The sequence below is a fragment of the Dermacentor variabilis genome, chromosome 2 (assembly GCF_050947875.1).
Source record: "Dermacentor variabilis isolate Ectoservices chromosome 2, ASM5094787v1, whole genome shotgun sequence".
NCBI lineage: Eukaryota > Metazoa > Arthropoda > Arachnida > Ixodida > Ixodidae > Dermacentor > Dermacentor variabilis.
Window position 1 is genome coordinate 216,993,386 of NC_134569.1, and position 18,682 is coordinate 217,012,067.

The 18,682-nt window shown below is 44.3% G+C and overlaps 1 protein-coding gene across 6 annotated transcripts in view; it reads left to right on the top strand.

The window, feature by feature from the left end:
• LOC142573104 (inositol hexakisphosphate kinase 1-like) overlaps positions 1 to 18,002 on the top strand; it is a 33,172-nt gene extending 15,170 nt beyond the window's left edge. For 5 of the 6 annotated variants that reach the window (XM_075682628.1, XM_075682630.1, XM_075682631.1 and 2 more), the window contains 4 exons: positions 11,770 to 12,077; positions 15,013 to 15,083; positions 15,967 to 16,142; positions 17,243 to 18,002. In XM_075682628.1, coding sequence (XP_075538743.1) covers positions 11,770 to 12,077; positions 15,013 to 15,083; positions 15,967 to 16,142; positions 17,243 to 17,731 — 1,044 coding nt within the window. In that variant the 3' untranslated portion in view covers positions 17,732 to 18,002. Of the gene's footprint in view, positions 1 to 3,652; positions 5,293 to 11,769; positions 12,078 to 15,012; positions 15,084 to 15,966; positions 16,143 to 17,242 lie in introns of those variants that run through there. The other variant, XM_075682629.1, reaches the window with a different exon arrangement.
• The last annotated feature ends 680 nt before the right edge of the window (positions 18,003 to 18,682 follow it).

Genomic DNA, 18,682 nt, shown 5'->3' on the forward strand with positions numbered 1-18,682 from the left:
TAAGTTAATCAGTTGTGCCTTAAAATTTCGTTTAAATTCCTTTAAAATGTGACCATGTCGACACATTTGGTTTCAGGCACAATTTCAAAAATCTGGCAAATAGTATTCCTTGAATGTAAGACCAGGGCCGGCATAATGTAAGGATCTTTCTCCGCTTTATTCTATTTGTTATGAAATAAGAGCAGTGCGAAAGACAAGGACAAACATAGGAGACATTGCCTTTATTCCTCCTTGTCTGTTTTGCGCTACCCTTGTTTCGTAACGAATCCTTAGAAACTCTCCCAGAAAGAGAGAGATAAGCTATTTATTGGAAGACAGAGGTTCTTGCTGGTATTCTCATGACTACTGACATGCTACTCTGCATGGAGAGAGGGAGGGGGATTAAGAGATTCCCAAGGAGAGTGGAAAAAAAGGAAATAAAAAAAAAACATATTTCAGTGCATGAGTATATAAGCCTGATAACGATATTTACGGGGGAGACAGTGGTAAAAAAATTCTGTCATAAAGTGAACTTTGGCTAAAGTTTTCTGAGAAAATCAATTTTCAAACATTGTTGAGCAATGAGTCCAAGGCCCACTGCCCATCTACAGGCTGATCCTGGTGAAAATGTAGTCAAAGCGCCAATCGGACCACTGAGCAAAGCACAAGAAGGAAAAGAGTTGGAGTAGAATTGTTACATTATCCCAGCCCTCTTCACATGATACTTGCCCTGTCTTTATCTGTGGGTGCTATCGCTGTCTCTTGAGCAGTGAGAAAAGCTAACAGATAAAGAGTCTACTAGTCCTCAGTAAACCTACTCTGGTTTGTTGTCCTTGTGTGATCTTCTGATGTATCTCGTGTCTTGTCTTTTCTATTCTTTCTTGCTTTGACATATGCTATCATTGCATTATAAAATATTTTCTAAACTTGGGAGAAGTTGAATGTAGCTAATTTCTGCCAGAAGGTCTTGGTCAACAGGTGTAGCTCACAGCATTTTCCAAAAGGAAGAGAAGAGCCTGCTATAGCCTTTAGACCTGCAAGCAGTTGACCTTCTTTTCCCAGCTGCAGAATATCCTGGGAGTGTCCTCCTCTTAATATCTTAGAAGGACACCTAAAATAATTTTATTATAGTACAGTATTCTTTAAAAACTATTGCTTTCATTCATTTATCAAAAAAGCTTTATGACAAGAGCAATGTAAAGGTTGACCTAGAAAAGAAAAGGTTTATGAATACTTTGTGCATTTGGTGATAGCTCATTCCATCACAAGAGCCAAGTGCCTCTTCATGGCATTCGCCATAGGAAAGTTAATTTCAGTATTTTATTACAGAATTTTAGCATTATTTCTCCTTGCCCCTAATATTTCGAAAGTTAAGGATTGGGTTGTCTAAATAATGCAGTGGCTTAGTAGGAGGGGAAATATTACTTGCAATGTAAAAGAATAAACAAATATTGTTCGATAGTCATTGTTAATAACTTTAACGACACTTTGATGATTGAGCTCCTACTTGCTTTAGGGCACTTGTGAAGTTGACACCAATTGGTCCCAGTAGCATGTTAACTGGGTGAAAGTCTTGAGACAAGTGCCATTTTTGAGGTAGTTGCACCACGAAATTTACCATAAATAGATTGGTGTTTCACATAGCCAAGGAAGTGAATAAGAGGGTAAATTGTCATCCACCCGACAGTGCCGCTGGCCACCTATCTATCTGCCAGAGTGAACGGCAACACTCCCTTTCACAGAGCCTTGTGCGGCGCTGCATAAAAAAAAAAAACGCTTCCGCTGAAGGTAATGCGTGGATTGCCAATGTATTACACCGCTACATTGGGAATATTTATCTTGAAAGATTCGCTAGTCTTAGAATTTCTACTCAATGCACATAACTTGAGCACTGACCAGACTAGATCTAGACTTTAACCTCTTTCTTCGCCATATGAAGTAAAGCTGGGCAGTCCTGCCTCTCAACTTTCCTGGTGGCTGTACTATGTAAGGCTCCCGAGTGATTCCTGTGATAAAACACTATGACCAGGTACTTCCAATATCTGCTCCAAGGCAATGGGAGTGTACAGGTGCTCCTCAAGCAGCTATGTACAACTTATCACTGCAGGAATTTACAGTAAAACCTTGTTAATACGTATTTGGTAGAGAATAAGGATAAGGTACACACAAAGCGATGTACTAATTAACCGACAACGGCAGATAAGCGGCTATTGGCTTTCCAGCGAGAAAAGAAGTGCATCTTAATTCTCACTCAAACACACATCCAGACAAGTTTTATTTGCGAGCAGGCAGCAAGAAAAATCGGCAATTTTCATTGGCTGTCATGGCAGCTTTGCAGCGATTGCGACATCGTCGAACTCGGCAAGGTCGTGAGACAGTTTCTCCATTGCGCCCCACTTCTCTGCAGATGCCTTCACAACGATTAATGGTCACGCCACGTTGCGTACAGAAAGGCCATCATGCACTCACCCGTCGTCGCCATGGACGACATGGAAGCGCCATAACCTATGGAAGCAGGAAACGTACCACAGCCCCCATGTTTCGGCGTCGCTGTCGATGGCGACTGCAGTCCGCGAACGATCCCTGCGCTACAATTTCACTGTATATAGCCTGCGCGCATTATATTTGCAGATTTCATCCTTGCGCGCGCCGAAAGTTGAAGTAAATACCACACACAAACCATTTGTCATGTGGTAAGCGACTACAGCTTAAGCAGTCTGCGAATATATCAAGTTCAATGGTGGCAGAGTGGTGGCTTCATCACGACTATGTTTAAACCGGAGTTACTTATTAGGTGAGTATACATTGAGGTTTTACTGTACCTAGGAAGATTATTAATAGTTTAACGGCCAAGCTGAACTGTTCCTGCCATTTTTATTGCAACAGCAATTGTAACAACAGTCGCGGCATGTTTTCGCCTTCGCTGTTGTCGCCGCTAGGCTGTCACGTTATCATCGACGCACACGCAGCCCATGCCCAGAAGCTTAGACGGGCCTCCAGAGACAGCAGCAACCTGCAGTGCACTTGGCTGCAAAAGCGACAAAGCCGAGAGGATTCGCCTTCAGGCTCGGCTCAGTCATCTCTTACAGCGAGGCCAGGGCAGCGTTCTGCCTGGTGCGGCCTGGCATGAGCATCGATCGCACGAACACTAGCGTTCCTGCTGCGCAGCTATGTGCACACCACACCGCTGTGCATACACCAGTCTGAGCAGAACAGACAGCATAAGTCGAGGTAAAACAAAACTATCTTTATCCTTTCATTCAACTCTAACACCAAAGCCTTCCCTTTGGCCTGGTTTCATGTGCCATCGAGGTGCGACACCGCAGATGCCATTTGTTGGGCTTGTCATCGCGTCAGCGTTGCAGTAGGCCTGGGTGCTGTTCCTTCTGCGCAGCGCCAGTTATCTCGCATGCTCCGTAGCGCCAACATGTCCCATCGTGCTGTTAGAACACTGTCGTGTTCTGCACTTCACCGCTCGGGCGAAAGTGCCAATTTTTGTTAACATTGCCAAGGACAAATCCTACTCATCCGCACAATGAGTCATGCATGTCTTGCTCATTTCACTGCCTACTGTGGAGTGTGGGCACTTACTTGTGCTACATATTATTTTGCAGTTTACTATTTCTTTTGCTGTCATACATTGAGAGAGTATTTAACCCTTTCATTGTCAGGGTTTTTTTTTCTCGGATTTCGTAAAACAAACGCAACGGTCTATTTTGGGTTGTGGTCCTCGCATTCCTATTTGACAAAAGGAGTATCAAAAGGAACATGGCAGGACAGAAACGCGCAAGAGTTCCGATACGTCAGTGACACTGAAAAGTGTTTATAATACATTTACATATTGTTGGAAAAGCTGCCTTTCTTGCACGTTGTGTTATTCAATGTCTTCATTGAGTACATGAAATAAGCCGTGCAGTTAATATTTCTTCACATCATCATCGAACGAACATCATCGAACAACATCATCGAACGAAAAAAATAAAAAAATTGGGCATATTTGGTTCATTTTTGCAGGAAAGTACTTGGGTGGTAAAGGGCTAAAAAAACACTAAAGAGGAATTCTTGTACAGGATAGAAAGGAAAAGTGGGTTGCTGATGTGATATTTAAAATTTTGAGGAAGTGGACAGATATATGGTGGTGCATAGAACAGCTGACCAGGGGATTTGTATCGGACTGGGTGCCAAGGGAAGTCCTACAGTCAAATCTCATTAATTCAGCCCTTGCAGAAGTGCAAAATTTTTTCAAATTATCCAAAGGTCAAGTTAAGAAATGGCAGCAAAATTGACTAATTCAAATATTTTTTGTAGGTTAAAATGGTCTGTAACGTCCTTTTGTTTCTCGCTCTTGAAGCACGACTCAACATGCACGAAGCGAACAGCGCTGACATGTTTAAGTGCTAAAGAGTGCACCTGTCGGGAAACTCCAATAAACAGTGTCATCACCTTTTCTTCAAGGTAATGTAAGAAAAACTCTCTGGTAACAATTGTGAAACTAAGGAAATGTATAGGTACAAGGGGACATCGCGCTAGTGTATAAAAAAGGACACGGACAGGAACATGAAAAAAGACGCATCGAACACACTGAATGTTCCTGTCCGTGCCCTTTTTTACCCGCTAGTGCGATGTCGCCTTATACGAATAAGCCCAGCTTTCTGCCTTAAAAATAAATGTGTAAGAAATGGTGTCTTTTTAATTGAACAGTAAAGTTGAAAAGGAAAATGGAAATGACTGTGGAAGGATAGACAACTTGCTGCCAGTGGGAGCCAAACACACAGCCTTCGCACGACATGGGCCATGCTCCGTCACTTGAGCTACGATGGCAGCTGTACCCTCCTTTTCACTTTCTTCGGTATTTGTGTATGCACTAAACCTATCCCTGGGAGTATTAGCCAGGACCATTCACAGCCATGGTGATGGATGGGGAGCATCCTTCGAACTGCCTGCATCACATAGTACATGGACTTGGGAGCACGCAAATGGCTAGTAAACCCTTCTACACTATCTCAAATCATCAAGGCTGCCCGAGTCAAGTCACTATGCAGCGAGCCAGGTTCTGTTGGCTTCATGTGGTTGTTACACTTATGTATCAAAATTGTCGGTTGCACTCTTGAATGCAAAATGTCATTGTCGTTGTAGTCCACTGGTCCCTGCAGATACTACAGAGATATTCTCTGTTTTGATGCACTCCTAAGGTTGTTCTTTCTTTCCCCTGTACATAGCTGTTTCGGGCACGAGCGGATTGTTTAGGTCGTTTAGAGGCCACTGAACAATCTGAATCCCTGCCGGCAAGACATGCTTGGAACGGCTACACAGGTTAGCCGAGCTCACACTTCATGGAAGCAGGCAAATATTTTACAGTGCCTCTAAACAAACAAAGGAACAAAAGGAAAACAATGCCGCCACGTGTTAGCAACTGACACTGTACTGCAGAAGTGACACACTTGCAGGGCAACAGCTGTTTGTAGGATGCAGGTTTGATAATGTGATCAAAACAGTCATAACATGAACACTGAAGAACAAGAAAGTAACAAGGAATCCGCAGTTCCACAAGCGCCTATGCCATCATCCAAAGCTTAAATAGACAGCTGGCTTACGCATACGCTCCTGGCTTCTATAATTTTTGTTGTTAATGGATATCTGTGCCCGCTCAGTACATGTGCTCAGTTCAGTTCAGTTTATTACCTTAAAGTCCCCCGTAGGGGCATTGCATAAGGGGTGGGTTTTTATAAATATAGCGAAAACATTGTGAGGAGTAATTTAACATAATAGTTGGTTACAAGTTCTGTGAACGAAGATGGACAAGTGGTATTAGCGATGTTGGCGGGAAGGCCGTTCCAGTCTGAGGCGATACGGAAGAAAAAGGAGGCTGCGAAGGCGGCTGTCCCTGCACATGCGCGCGCTACTTGAAGTGGATGGCTGGTGCGATGAGATATGCATGCTGCTGCTGTGATGTAAGGCTCTTGATTAAGGGAAAAAAAGAACTTGTGGTACAGGGAAAGACTGGAAATGCGACGTCGACATGAAAGCATTGCCAAGCCGGATTTTGATTTCAGAGATGAAACGCTGACGTCATATGAGTATGAGGTATAAATGAATTTAACTGCATGATTTTGAACTGATTCTACTGCGTCGGTGAGATATGCTTGATGCGGGTTCCAGATGGCTGACGCGTATTCCAGTTTAGGCCTGACAAGTGACTTATATGCTAGTAATCTTACATGCGGTGGGACATGCCGTAGATTCAGTTTTAGAAAACCTAAGGTTTAGTTAGCTGCGGAGATAATGCTAGTGACATATGCACGCCAAGATAAATCGTGAGATAGGGTTACACCTAGATATTTGTAGGATTGTACCAATTCTAATGGTGCGTTATTGTATATGGGAAGAAGAAAGGGTTGCGATGGCGGGAGAAGGACACGAATTTACATTTGTTGGCGTTATGCACCATTCTAAAACACTGTTAAGATCATTTTGGAGAGCAGTATGGTCAGAGGAGTTATTGATAGAGCGGTAGATGACGCAGTCGTCTGCAAACATGCGGATATTACAGGAGACACACTGTAGTAAATCGTTAATGTATATTAAAAATAACAGGGAACCACGGAACAGATCCTTGTGGCACGCCAGAGGTTACTGGGAGGGGACTTGACAGGTTATTATTGCCTAATACCATTTGTGTGCGACTAGACAAAAATTCCTTTATCCAGATTAGAACATTAGGGTCCAAGTTCAACAGTTAAAGTTTTAGTTGCAAATGTCGGTGGGATACTTTATCAAATGCTTTTGCAAAATCCAAAAAGATCGCGTCAGTTTGTACATTGATGTCAAGGTTAGTATGCAAGTCATAAACGAAAAGAGCTAATTGAGTTTCGCAAGAGAAACCTTTGTGAAAACCATGTGAAGGGTGAAAAAAGTGATTACTGTCCAAGAAGGCCAATGATTTGAGAGTAGATAATATGTTCCATGATTTTGCACGGCATGCTTGTTAGTGAGATTGGTCGATCATTTAATGGAGGATTCCTGTTACCTGTCTTGTAGACTGAAACAACCTTTCTCACTTTCCAATCACCTGGCATGTTTCCTGAAGAGAGTGACTGTGAGAACAGTAAGGACAAGTATGATGCAGCCATGTGTCTTGTGTTTCTTAGAAGTTTAGAGTTAATTTCATCAATGCTAACTGAAGATGATAGCTTAGTCTTCTGGATTATGGATGAAATTCCATCAGCACAAAATGTGATGCATGGCATGTGACCTTCAATATTGTACAAAGCTAAAGAAATATTTCTTTGGATTTCTTTCGTGAATGCTGTTGCAAATGCAGAATCAAAAGTGTCGGTGCATTCAGTATCGGTGATTGTCTCGTGTGAGTCATTAGTGAGCATAATAGTGCGAACAGGATGAGGGTTTATTACTTGCCAAAATTGCCTTTGGGTAGTGCGCATCAAATTTGGGAGTTGGGTGCCATAAAAGGAACACTTTGCACTGCGTATAGCAGTCAGATATTCGTTTTCAGCTTTGTAGTAGATTTCTCATCGATGTGAGTTCCCATTATTTTTAGCCGCTCAGTAAAGACATTTCTTTTTATTTTCTAGTTTCTTTAAGGCGTTAGTAAACCATGTTTCTTTTATTACTGGGGTGAATGTGAACTTTATATTTGTTAGCCAGATCTGTTAACTTGAACATCGAGCAGTTATCAAATATTGACTGATTGCGATACGCGGCTTCAAATGTGGGGAAGGAGGCCTCAAGTTCGCGGTTAATTGCGTCATAGTCACCCTTTTCGTAAAGTCTTATAGTTTTCTTATGTGTCTTATTTGGTGTTACAGGAAAAGAGAAAGTAGCATGAATGGCATTATGGTCACTAATTCCACGAAGGTGTGTAATTGATGAGAGGGTACTGAGATTATTAGTCAGGATTAGATCCAGAATGGTTGTGGATTCTGGTGCGATGCGCATTGGCTCTGAAACTAATTGTGTCAGATTAAAATTCAAACAGATGTAGATAAAATTCCTTGCCTCTGGGCGACCTACTATTGAAGAATGTGGTAAGTTGCTCCAGTCTATGTTTGGGAAATTAAAGTTCCCGAAAAGTAGGATGGAGGCATTAGGGTAGGTTATCGTAAGTTGTATTAAGTTATTGACCTCCCCACAGAATTCAGGAGTGGTATGGGGAGGCCTGTAGCAAACCCCCAGCAGCACTGTAAGTGGTGATGTGTGATATAGTAGCCATAGTATTTCGAGTTTAGATGCGATGTTAATAAATGAACACAAAAGTTGCCAGTGAACTGCTACAAGAACACTGCCGCCCCTTGTGCCTACACGGTCAGTTCAATAAACTTGGAAGTCAGGTAGCTCGTCCAAAACTTCGGTATCAGTGACGTCATTGTGTAGCCAGGCTTCTGTTAAAATGACCAAGTTGGTGCCTGTTGATGATATGATGTCAGATACAAGCTCGCGCTTCGGAAGATAACTGCGTGCGTTAGTAAAGACTGCGGAAAACGAAAGATCATTTCTGGGTGCAAGTTATGATTGATCTGTTTTTTTTTTTTTTTTTTTTTTTTTTGTAAAGGACGGGATGATTGCTACGCAATTTTTTTCACAGATTTAGATGATTCATCAAAAATATATTGTTTAGGACCAATGTACAAGGTTTTATAGTGTAGAGAGTATGCAAGTGATATCGATTTGGCGAAATGCAAAAGGGCTTTCCGGTGCTTTCTGAGTCAGGCAAGAGAAATATGCACCTCCACTATAATTTGTTCCTTTCAGCATTCGGGCTCTTGACAGAAGGGAGTCTTTCATTTTTCAATGTGCGAATTTTACTATTATTGGACGATTCCAATCTTTGGTGTGTTTTCCTAAGCGATGTGTCCATTCTATATCTGTGGGGTTGATTTCGGTTTGTAAGTGATTACAGCAGATATGAATGATTAATTCTTCAGACTTGGTAAGTGTTCCATTTGTAGTGGGGTCAGTAATTCCATAGAAGATCAGGTTATTGCGGCGGGATCGGTTTTTGGGGTCGGCAAAACGAGCCTCTAACGCTGTGACCAGGCGACTTGTTTCAGTTGATGTTGTTTGTAGTATTTCTGTCTTGGCGTAGAGGCATGAGGGACTGATAATGGGCCTCTAAGTCGGTCATGTGCGTATTCAGGTCGCTGATTGTTTTGTCTGTGGTGGTCAGCTGCAGTTTCAGGCCCTTTAGCTCGTGCACAAGTGTTGTTTGGCCTGTGGTTAGTTTCTGCAATTCAGCCAGTACAGTGTCTAGGCTGGCAGGACCAGGGTTAGTCTCGACGTCGCCAGATATGATTAGTAGCATATGGATGAAATAAATGCACTCAGTGGCAATCAGGCAATCATGATGCAGCACCGTGGGCTTGGGAGCTGTACCAGAAAATTGCTTGATTTTTTAGCAAGAAGTGCATATGTTTGACCAACCTGCATGGCGAGAGCAAAGCGGTTAACGAACTGCGCCAGAGTACAATCACTGGGCCCACAGAGCTGCGTCGACGGTGGTGGTTCCTTTGTAGCTGGTAGGGCTGTCGATGGCAATGATTCTTTTCAAGTTGTCTCCAGGACCCCAGGACCGGTAGCTCACGTTCAAACGGTGACGCCGATGAAAATTGTGATAAGTTGAAACCGGGCAAAGGATGGCACGTGGCCTTCGTGATAAGGGGAAGCCTGCACTGGCGAGGCATCTGAGTGTGCGCATGCCAGAACAGGAAGCAGCAAGTTGGAGATGAGATAGACTTCCATCTGCATGGCGAGAGCAAAGCAGTTAGCGAACTGCACCAGGGTACAGTCACCACGCTCTGTTGGACTATGGCTGACACGAGCAGCCCACACAGTGCACTGCCAAATGTGTCTGGGACTACTGTTCTCAGAATGAACTATTCAGTGCACCGTGTATGTCCAGTACCAATCTGGATGCACAATGGAGAATACATAAGAGAAATGACATAGAAGGGACAGCGCTGCACATTTTCCCCATTTACCTTTCCTTCGTTCATGAATTCTTTGTCTTGTGTCATGTGCCCGACACCTGGCCACAGTGGGGCGAGTCACCCTGCTCTAGTGTCCCACTGCACAACACAAGGTTAAGGGTTAGCTTTCATCTCTGTCATAGCTGCTACATTTCTTAGTGAGGGGGGGTATTTAAATATGTTGATGTGCTGCGCTGGGGTGGGGGAGGGGTGGGGGAGGGTGCAAGTCAAGGAACCCCAGGCAGTCAACTTAATCCAGTCAACTTAATCCATGCACTATGGCATTTCTTGTAGCTTACGTGCTGCTGTGGAATGTTAAACTGAATCGAGTAATCAATTAGTCACTGCTGTACGTTCCAAGAAATTAGGAAATTCGCGGGTGCTAGTTGGAGTCGGTTGGCGCAGGACAGGGGTAATTGGAGATCGCAGGGAGAGGCCTTCGTCCTGCAGTGGACATAAAGCAGGCTGATGATGATGTATGTTCCAAAATGACACCTTAATATTATGAGGATGGTAAGTACTCAAAAATTGTGAGGGTGCATTTCTCAGTTTCTCAGTCCAGGGCTCTTTTCTTCAGCAACCACTGATGATATCTGCCCTGGTTGCTGTACATAGTTGTCTTAGTTAATCATGCAGCAGTCAGTGCGCAAGGGGTAAAACAAGTCCTTTTGAGCAGGGTGGAAGTGTGGGCTATTTGGTTTACATCAGGAGCGCTAAACCATTGTGAAATATGTGGATGAAAGATGACATCCAAGACGCTGTACTATCAACTACGCTTTATTTGCTGACATGTGCATATCACATATATAAATGCACAATTAAACAGAAAAGGCAGAAAAAGGCAAAAGAATTCGGACAGGAAATCAATATTGTTCATGCCGGAACGGAATTCCAGAGTACCGGAATGGAATTGTAGGATTAATGCACTTCCTGTATTTCTATTTGTTGCTTTTGTGCTAATTATTATGCATTTGTTTGTATTGCACAATAATTTGTGGACTAATTGTTGTGTGTAGCAATTGTTTGTATTTACTACTAGTGACAGTTTATTCAGTATTCCTAGTCATTGTTTGTATTGGACCATTTAGGCTCACTTCAAATATTTATGTATGAACCTTCTCTAATCGCATAAGTTTCCTTTAATAATGATTATTTCTTTATGGACTTTAGCACAATACAAGAGCTGGCCTGCTCAATCCACAATGGCTTACAGGGCAGCACTTCGCAGCTGACAATGCCCCCATTTAGCCATGGGGCGGCTCACTGAGCACATGCCCTCCCTTCCAAAATTTGTGTGTTACTATGCAGCCTTCCAAGCGCCCCTCCCCCCTTTCTCCCCCTCCCCATCCCTAGTCAAATGGGTGTCACCCCTGAAAAAAATTTCTGGCTACACCCCTGTTGAGTGTCACTCATGTACAGAAATATAAATAGGAATAGGGAAAAAAAAGTAAAAAGGCAAGAGGAACATCAATATCGGAAATGTCTGAAAAAAAAAAGGCTTGAGCAATATACATCTTCCACGACAATAGTCCCTGTGGCGCTTTGTTAAAGCAGCAGTCACCTAATTGTTTTGAGACGATTGATTTGATTGGGTGTTTGAATTGAATACAACGGGGTGTTTGCCTAGCAGCACTAGTTCTAGGTTGTAACGGTAGGCTTAAACAGGTCGGTACTATGGTGAAACGGAGAAGCAAGCAATTTTCGTCGTCTTCTCTTTCACAAGCACTATGCCCACTGCCCAGTGCCTTCAGTACAGATCGGTTATCTTGCAACTACCAACCCTGTGTGCGCATTCTATCATGTGCAGGGAGTGATGGTGGTGCACATGGCCAGTGGGGGCCGTGGGGACACAGAAGCCGTGCTGCTGCCATTCGCCCACCAGGTGGGGGGACACAGCCGCATGTTGCTGCTGGACCCGGGCACCCTGTGCAAGCCGCTCATTCCACGAGAGCTCCACTTCTACCTGCATGTGCCGCGTGAGATGCGACCCTTCGTGCCCGCCTACAAGGGCGTCATCCAGGTGCACCATGGGCACGCCAGCGAGGATGAGGACGACGAAGACGATGAGTCGTGGTGCCCGGGGAAGCCCTCCAGTAGCGAAGCCTCACAACTCAGGTGTGTGTTTGGGGGCTTCGAGTCTTGAAGGGACTCGGCAACGTGTCTGAAACACTGCAAATAAGTGTGCCTAGCCACAACGTACCGCTCTCGTGAGAACATGAACCAGGTCATATCAGTACGCACTGCAGGGAAACTACAGTTTTACTAAAGAAGACTACCTGACCTTTCCTTCAATTTCCTGAAATTTCCGCCGCTCTTCATGCTTATTGTGATGCACCACAGTAAAAACTGTTGTCCATATATGGTTAGATGTGACTAAGCAGTGCTTACAAGAGGAGCAAAATTTGAGAAGTCTCAAGACTGACAGGGTGAAGATGGTAGCTTTTCCTACATTATGTGAGAGTCGTTGCATCCTTTAGAAGCTAACAAATTTTACAGTGACAACAAGCAGTATTATTGCAAGGCCACGGCTTTTGTTTTGGAGGCTCAGGTGTTCATGAAAACAAATGAAACAATGTTTCATTTGTTTTCATGCTGGCTTTCATTTTCATGCTGGCTTTCACAAGCTGGCTTTCATTCATCATTGGGCAGTTCCTGCAGTGAATTCTCCTGCTAATTTTTTTCTCCGTGGATTTCATGTCGTCTGGTTTCTCCCTGTAATTGTCACTTCCCTTTTATTGTGGTGCTTTGTGTCATGTGTGTATGGAGCTGCTAGACTAGGGAACAGGCGATCAAGACAGGGACAGCAGAACAGATGCAGACGAAGGCAACCATTACAGTGCACACAGAACCACACTCTACTACACAGCACACGTAGCACCCAGGCTCGGGGAGAAGGTTAATTCTGTCTGAAATGCCAGGTGAGTAAACAGCAAACCAGCATACCGAATATGAGCACTTCAGATCTTTGCCAGTTTCTGTAATTTCTCTCATCCACCGACATTGATATCAGTGCCCAGTCATCCACTCATCAAATTGTGGTTTCCAGTCACACATGCTGCAATGGTAGGTGTTGGAAACCAGGAAGCGGAGCCGAAGTAGGGAATGTCTTGTTTATTTGACGCTTGCAAATACAACTAAAAAGGATATGGGTGCGCGCTTGTGTCCTCACTCGTTTGTATCTTCTCTTCTTTCCCAAAACACTGCACTGCAACTGCTATTTTTGTCGCATGCAGCAGAAATCGCATCATGTGAGACTGGTGTATTTTTGAACAATGTGCGTGTGCTTGCTTCTTTTCAAGACAAATGCTTCTGAAGTATCGGAGCTCATCCAGCAGGTTCTAGGTGGTTCAGCATCTGTACTGCCCTCTGCAACGTGGTGCCACTAGAATCTGCTGGACAAGCTCCGATACTTCAGAAACATTCGTCTTTAAAAAGCAAGCACATGCAAATTTTTTGGCTGGAAGTTGTGAGATATTATGCTCTGGGAAAGAAGAGAGGAAGATACAAGCGAGCGAGGACACAGGCGTGCTCCCGCAGTCTCTTTAGTCGTTTTTGCGGGCATCAAATAAACAAGACATTCTCTACTTTGGTTCTGCTTCCTGGTACTCAACAGTAGGTTACCAAGTGGGGGTCAGGGCCCCAGTTAGCTTTATTCATATGTTGGTGCAATTGAATATTAATTCGCCCACATCTCCCCTGCTGTCCCAGTCCTGATCTTGTGCTTCAACTGTAATTAATGATCATGAAATACCAATGAGCCCTGGTAAATTGTGAGTCCCTTGTTAAATGTAAAACAAGTTAAATGAAATAAGGGACAGTCTGCACCTTACCAAAATGCAACAGCAGGTGTAAAACTAGTCAAGTGAAAATTAAGCATGGTTAAAAAGATAAAAATCGTGCTATACTACGGAACTGAAAGAATGGAACAAGACACAGGAGTGCTAAGCTGCAGATAGGGCTCTTCGGGCTTGTGTACTGCGTGCAGTTTCCTGTAAATTGTTTTTCATGCATGCTTGAGGTTCCTTTCCCTTTTTTGTTTCATCTTACATAATTTTATGCTTTCAGTGTATTATTTTATCGTCATGTACCTTTATAGCATTGGGAGTGGTTGTGGCTGGGCTTGTGCATGCGCTGTAGTCCACTGGATGGAGGGTGTCCATCAGATTGCCAGTTTGAAGGTAGTAAGCATGTGTCTCCTATTTCTTCAGTCCTGTGTGTGTCATGCTATTTTAACTCTTTAGCGATTTTTAAGTGATACCCAAGTAATACTAGGCTGCTCTCATGCCTTGGTGTATGATGTGAGAGTCAAAGTAAGGTCTTCTGTGTATTACAAAGGCAATGTCTTTATTCTGTGTTGCCGCGATTGCCTTACTGTCTCATACATTTTCTCTTCCTTCCTTCAAGTTTAATAGTAATAAGTTATAACTAGCACAGTCGTGGCCTCGCAGTAAAGTGCCCATCTCGGCTACGGAAGGTCGCATGTTTGTTTCTCGCTGCTGCCAGTCACGCACCAGTTCACCGCAATGGGCACAAGTGTCCGCAACCTGGCACTTCGCTTTCTTCAGGGGCGATACGCTTGGGAAAGGAGCTTGCGCCTTGAAAGCCCATGGAAATCCTTTGAGCACAAACATAACCACTTTATGAGGGGCCAGCTCTGGGCTGCTTCCATGGCGGCAATTTCCCATGTATTGTCCCAAAGCACGTACTAGGTGGGGATGCCCTTAAGTTGGGGAGGAACACCCCTTTCCAAATGTCAAGGCCCTGTAATGACCAAACACAGGCCAAGAGTACACTCATGCCTATTTTACTGGTGTGTACTCGGTGGTGGCTCTCATCTGCCTCCTCACAGCCGTGGCAGATCCTCCCTTCTTTCTTTGATCTTACTATTCAAGTAGCTGTGGTAATAACTAGCCCAGTTTGAGCTGTAGTAAATGACAGTAATGTTTGATGGTGGTAGCAGGTGACAAGGGAGTTGGTGAAGGAGATGAACAGAAAGAGGGAAGTGGTAGAAGTGCCCCTGCAATGAATGGCACACACTTCTTTCTTGCAGGGTGCAAATCTGCAGCTGCAACGAGGAACGCCTGCTGCTGCGTGAGTCTTCATCTTGGAGTGGAAGTCAATGTATCCTTGCCACCGTGGACTAGCCACACAAATTCATTGATGTATGATGGAGCCACAGTTCTCAAGTCTCCAAGACATTTGTAGCTTACAATGCAAAGCCACTGCTCTTGCTTAAACGAACCTGGCTTGCAACACTTCCGGAACATGTGAGCCTATTTAGTTGCTTGACAATGGTGTAATTAACATACATGATAAGTATCATCCCTGTATGCTCAGCAGAGAGCCTACTTTCTTTCTCAGAACACCATCTGCTCTTCCCCTTGTAGGAGGAGGATGTTGTAGGCTGTAGGAGGATTGGGAACTGTGGGACATGAATACAAAGGTGGAAAAAGCAGCACAAGCAGCCACTCACACTTGAACTTGGTTGTTCCCAACTTCGTGTCCTACTGTTGGCACTCTATTTACTTTTTATTTGTGTATGCATATATATATATATATATATATATATATATATATATATATATATATATATATATATATATATATATAATATGTATGTATGTGCTGAAGGTTTAGGCATGAGAAGCTTAATTCGATACTGATAAAGATATTTTGACATGCTGAAGCAGTTTCAGTTGTGAACAGCATACCAAACCTATTACTCATTAATTTATAGCTCAAATAACACTTCAATTGTTCTTTTTCTTTATGTGAATATACCCTCCATGGCCAGGCATAAAGGTGAAGTAGTTGTTTTAATTACATTTGGTGTGGAATGGCATTTGGGTTTTGCAAGGTTAAAATGATTAGAATCCAACCAGACCCAACAAGTGGTTCTTGTGCCTTTTTTACGGGGGCTCGAAGCTCAAGCTTTTCACAGATCTCTAGCTGTTTGTGCACCAGTGCTAGCAAGCTTTGGTTTCCTTAGCCCTGCACGACCCAGACTTGCTGTTGCTGGAGAATGTTGTGTCGCACTTCCGCCGGCCGTGCATTCTGGACTTGAAGATGGGCACGCGACAGCACGGTGACGATGCCACAGAGGAGAAACGCCATCGCCAGATGGCCAAGTGTGCCGCCAGCACCTCTGCTTCCTTGGGTGTCCGCATCTGCGGCATGCAGGTCAGTGATCTGCATGCTATATTTAGGGGCTTAGTGTTTTTGGTCTGCGCGCAGAAGGGCTTGCACATGAGGTTGGTGATGCAGTAGCAGCATTAACATTGGCAATCATGTGCAGAGTCAAATAATGGGCTGTTTAAATGTCCCAAAGCAAACCACAGACTATGAAGGACACTGCAGTGGGGAGCATGGGTTCGGCCACCTGGGCTGCACGTACGTGCCCTGAATCTAAGTAAATATGCGTTTTTGCTTTCTGCCCCTATTGCACTGCGGCCTCTGTGGCCAGGAGCCAAACCCATGACCTTGTGCTCAGCAGAAGAGCACCATAGCAACTATGGCAGATAATTTTGCACTAAGCAATGAGTCTACATGTGCATTTCTGTTCTGCATTTAAGAGAAATGTTAAATTCATGTTATTATGTGATTCTGATTCCTTCCTTCTTTATGGTTATAAGGCTTTGCATGTCCCTATAACAAAAAGGTGAGCTGTGCACTCAAATACATGCAACACTATTTATATACATCTTTGCCTTTTCATGCATTAGAATTTCGAACCATTTCTAACAGCCGTTTGCTGCTTGGCAATCTGATCAGTTCGCTCTCAGTGGAGATCGTTCACATTCACTTTACTTGCACATTTAATGAGTAGGAAACACTGGCAAAGGTGCTGATAAAATTTTACCTTGTAGAATTTATGATGCCCGACAAGCATTTAGTTTGTCATGCTGCTCCAAGTTTGTTAGAAGGTTGAAGACAAAGCTGCCAATCAATTACGAAAATTGCATTGAAAAGTGAAAGTGGTTGTACCGTGAAGCAGTGGTTAAAGCTACAGCTTGAAAAGAAGGCAAGGAAGGAATTTGATTGCAGTGTTTGACAACGTGATATCGTCAAGTGGAAGCTCAAGAATGACTTCTTTATGGTTGTCTGCAGTGTTTGTGTATGACCTACTTCCCGAGGTCCACTTCAAATATGCAGTGCTGGTCAGCATGTTAGGTTACCGGCATTGTTTAGCATGTGTAGGCTGTAGTTGTTTTTACACGCTTTGCGCGTGTTTCTGATGTGCTTAACACATGTGCGGCCTTCCTTGGCTCGTCCATACACAGGTGTACCAGTCGGGCAGCTTCATGTGCCGGGACAAGTACTACGGCCGGAGGCTGGACGACCGGGGCCTGCGCCACTGTCTGCGGCAGTTCTTCCACGACGGCTACAGGCTGCGTGCTGACCTGGCGGCGCTGGTCACGCAGCGACTACTTGGGCTGCGCCGTGCCGTTGAGCGGCAGAACTCATTCCGTTTTTATTCATCCTCGCTGCTTGTGATCTACGAAGGCTCCTCGCCATCTTCTTCCTCACATGAAGACGACGAGGCCAGTCACTCCAGCAGTACAGCAGGGACTGCCGCCGAGTCTGAAGAGGACGACGTGCCATCACCACCACGTGTGGATGTGCGAATGATCGACTTTGCACACACGACGCACGAGGGCTACGAGGGGGACACCACGCGACACTGTGGGCCAGATGCGGGGTACCTGCTCGGACTAGACAATCTTGTGCGACTGCTGAGCGAGGTGCAGGCATCAGCCGTCGACATGTAGATTGGATGCCCCATGCATCGCGCTGTTTCGTTACGTGCCCGCCCACTGGGAAAAGCGGCGGTGTTACCGTGCCAGTGACTGGTTGCATTTTGGGATGCTGCAAGTGCGAGGCAGAGAAACTTGTATGTACATAACAGCCCTGCCAGTTTGTCGGCAAGGGGCCTTACCTCACTGCCAGCTTTCACAACTTCGACTGTGGACAGGCTGGGTGGAGACACTGCTGAATGTGTTTGGGACAACAACACATGTAAAAATACATTTGTTTTGTTTACATCTATGTTGCTGTACGTCATGGATACTGTGGCAGCTGCACAGCTTGGGTTGTCAGAAATGTTGTTCTGGCTACAATCTCGTGGATACATGATGATGTTGACATCGAGCATCTTTACTTTATTGCTGCAGATTTTTTTCTTTCTTTTTTGCGATGGCAGAATCATGAACTGACAAAAGGCTGTAATTGTTACTTGTTGAAGAGGAAAGAGGGAGGAGGGAGGAGGGGGGATCGCTGAGGTGTTTCCTCTTACACAAGCACTGCCCAAATCCCACAGTTGTCTTTACCACACCTGCTGTAACCCCTCTGTTGGAACTTCTAAGTTCAGTCATCCCCGGTGATTTCAGCAATCACTTTTTTTGCATTGTGTTGACTTTCTTCCAGACCACATGGCACAGATGCTGGTAGCTTTGTGGTGAAAGTTGTTGTGGTTCTTTTGTTTTGGCGCTTATATTCGGTGGTCTAACCAGATGCATCGTGTGATTGCAGCCCAGCGATAAGACCAGTTGAATTGTCCTGTGTCTGGTGCAACATCAATGTAAAAAAATATTGCAGTAGGTGCATGCTTGACCTGTACGTATGTGGTACGTGGAAATCAATGACATTGTATTCTGTAATTATTAGCCCTGCTTTAAGGAAGTGTAAAGGTTGCGGACACTTCCTAACCAATGGGCACTTGT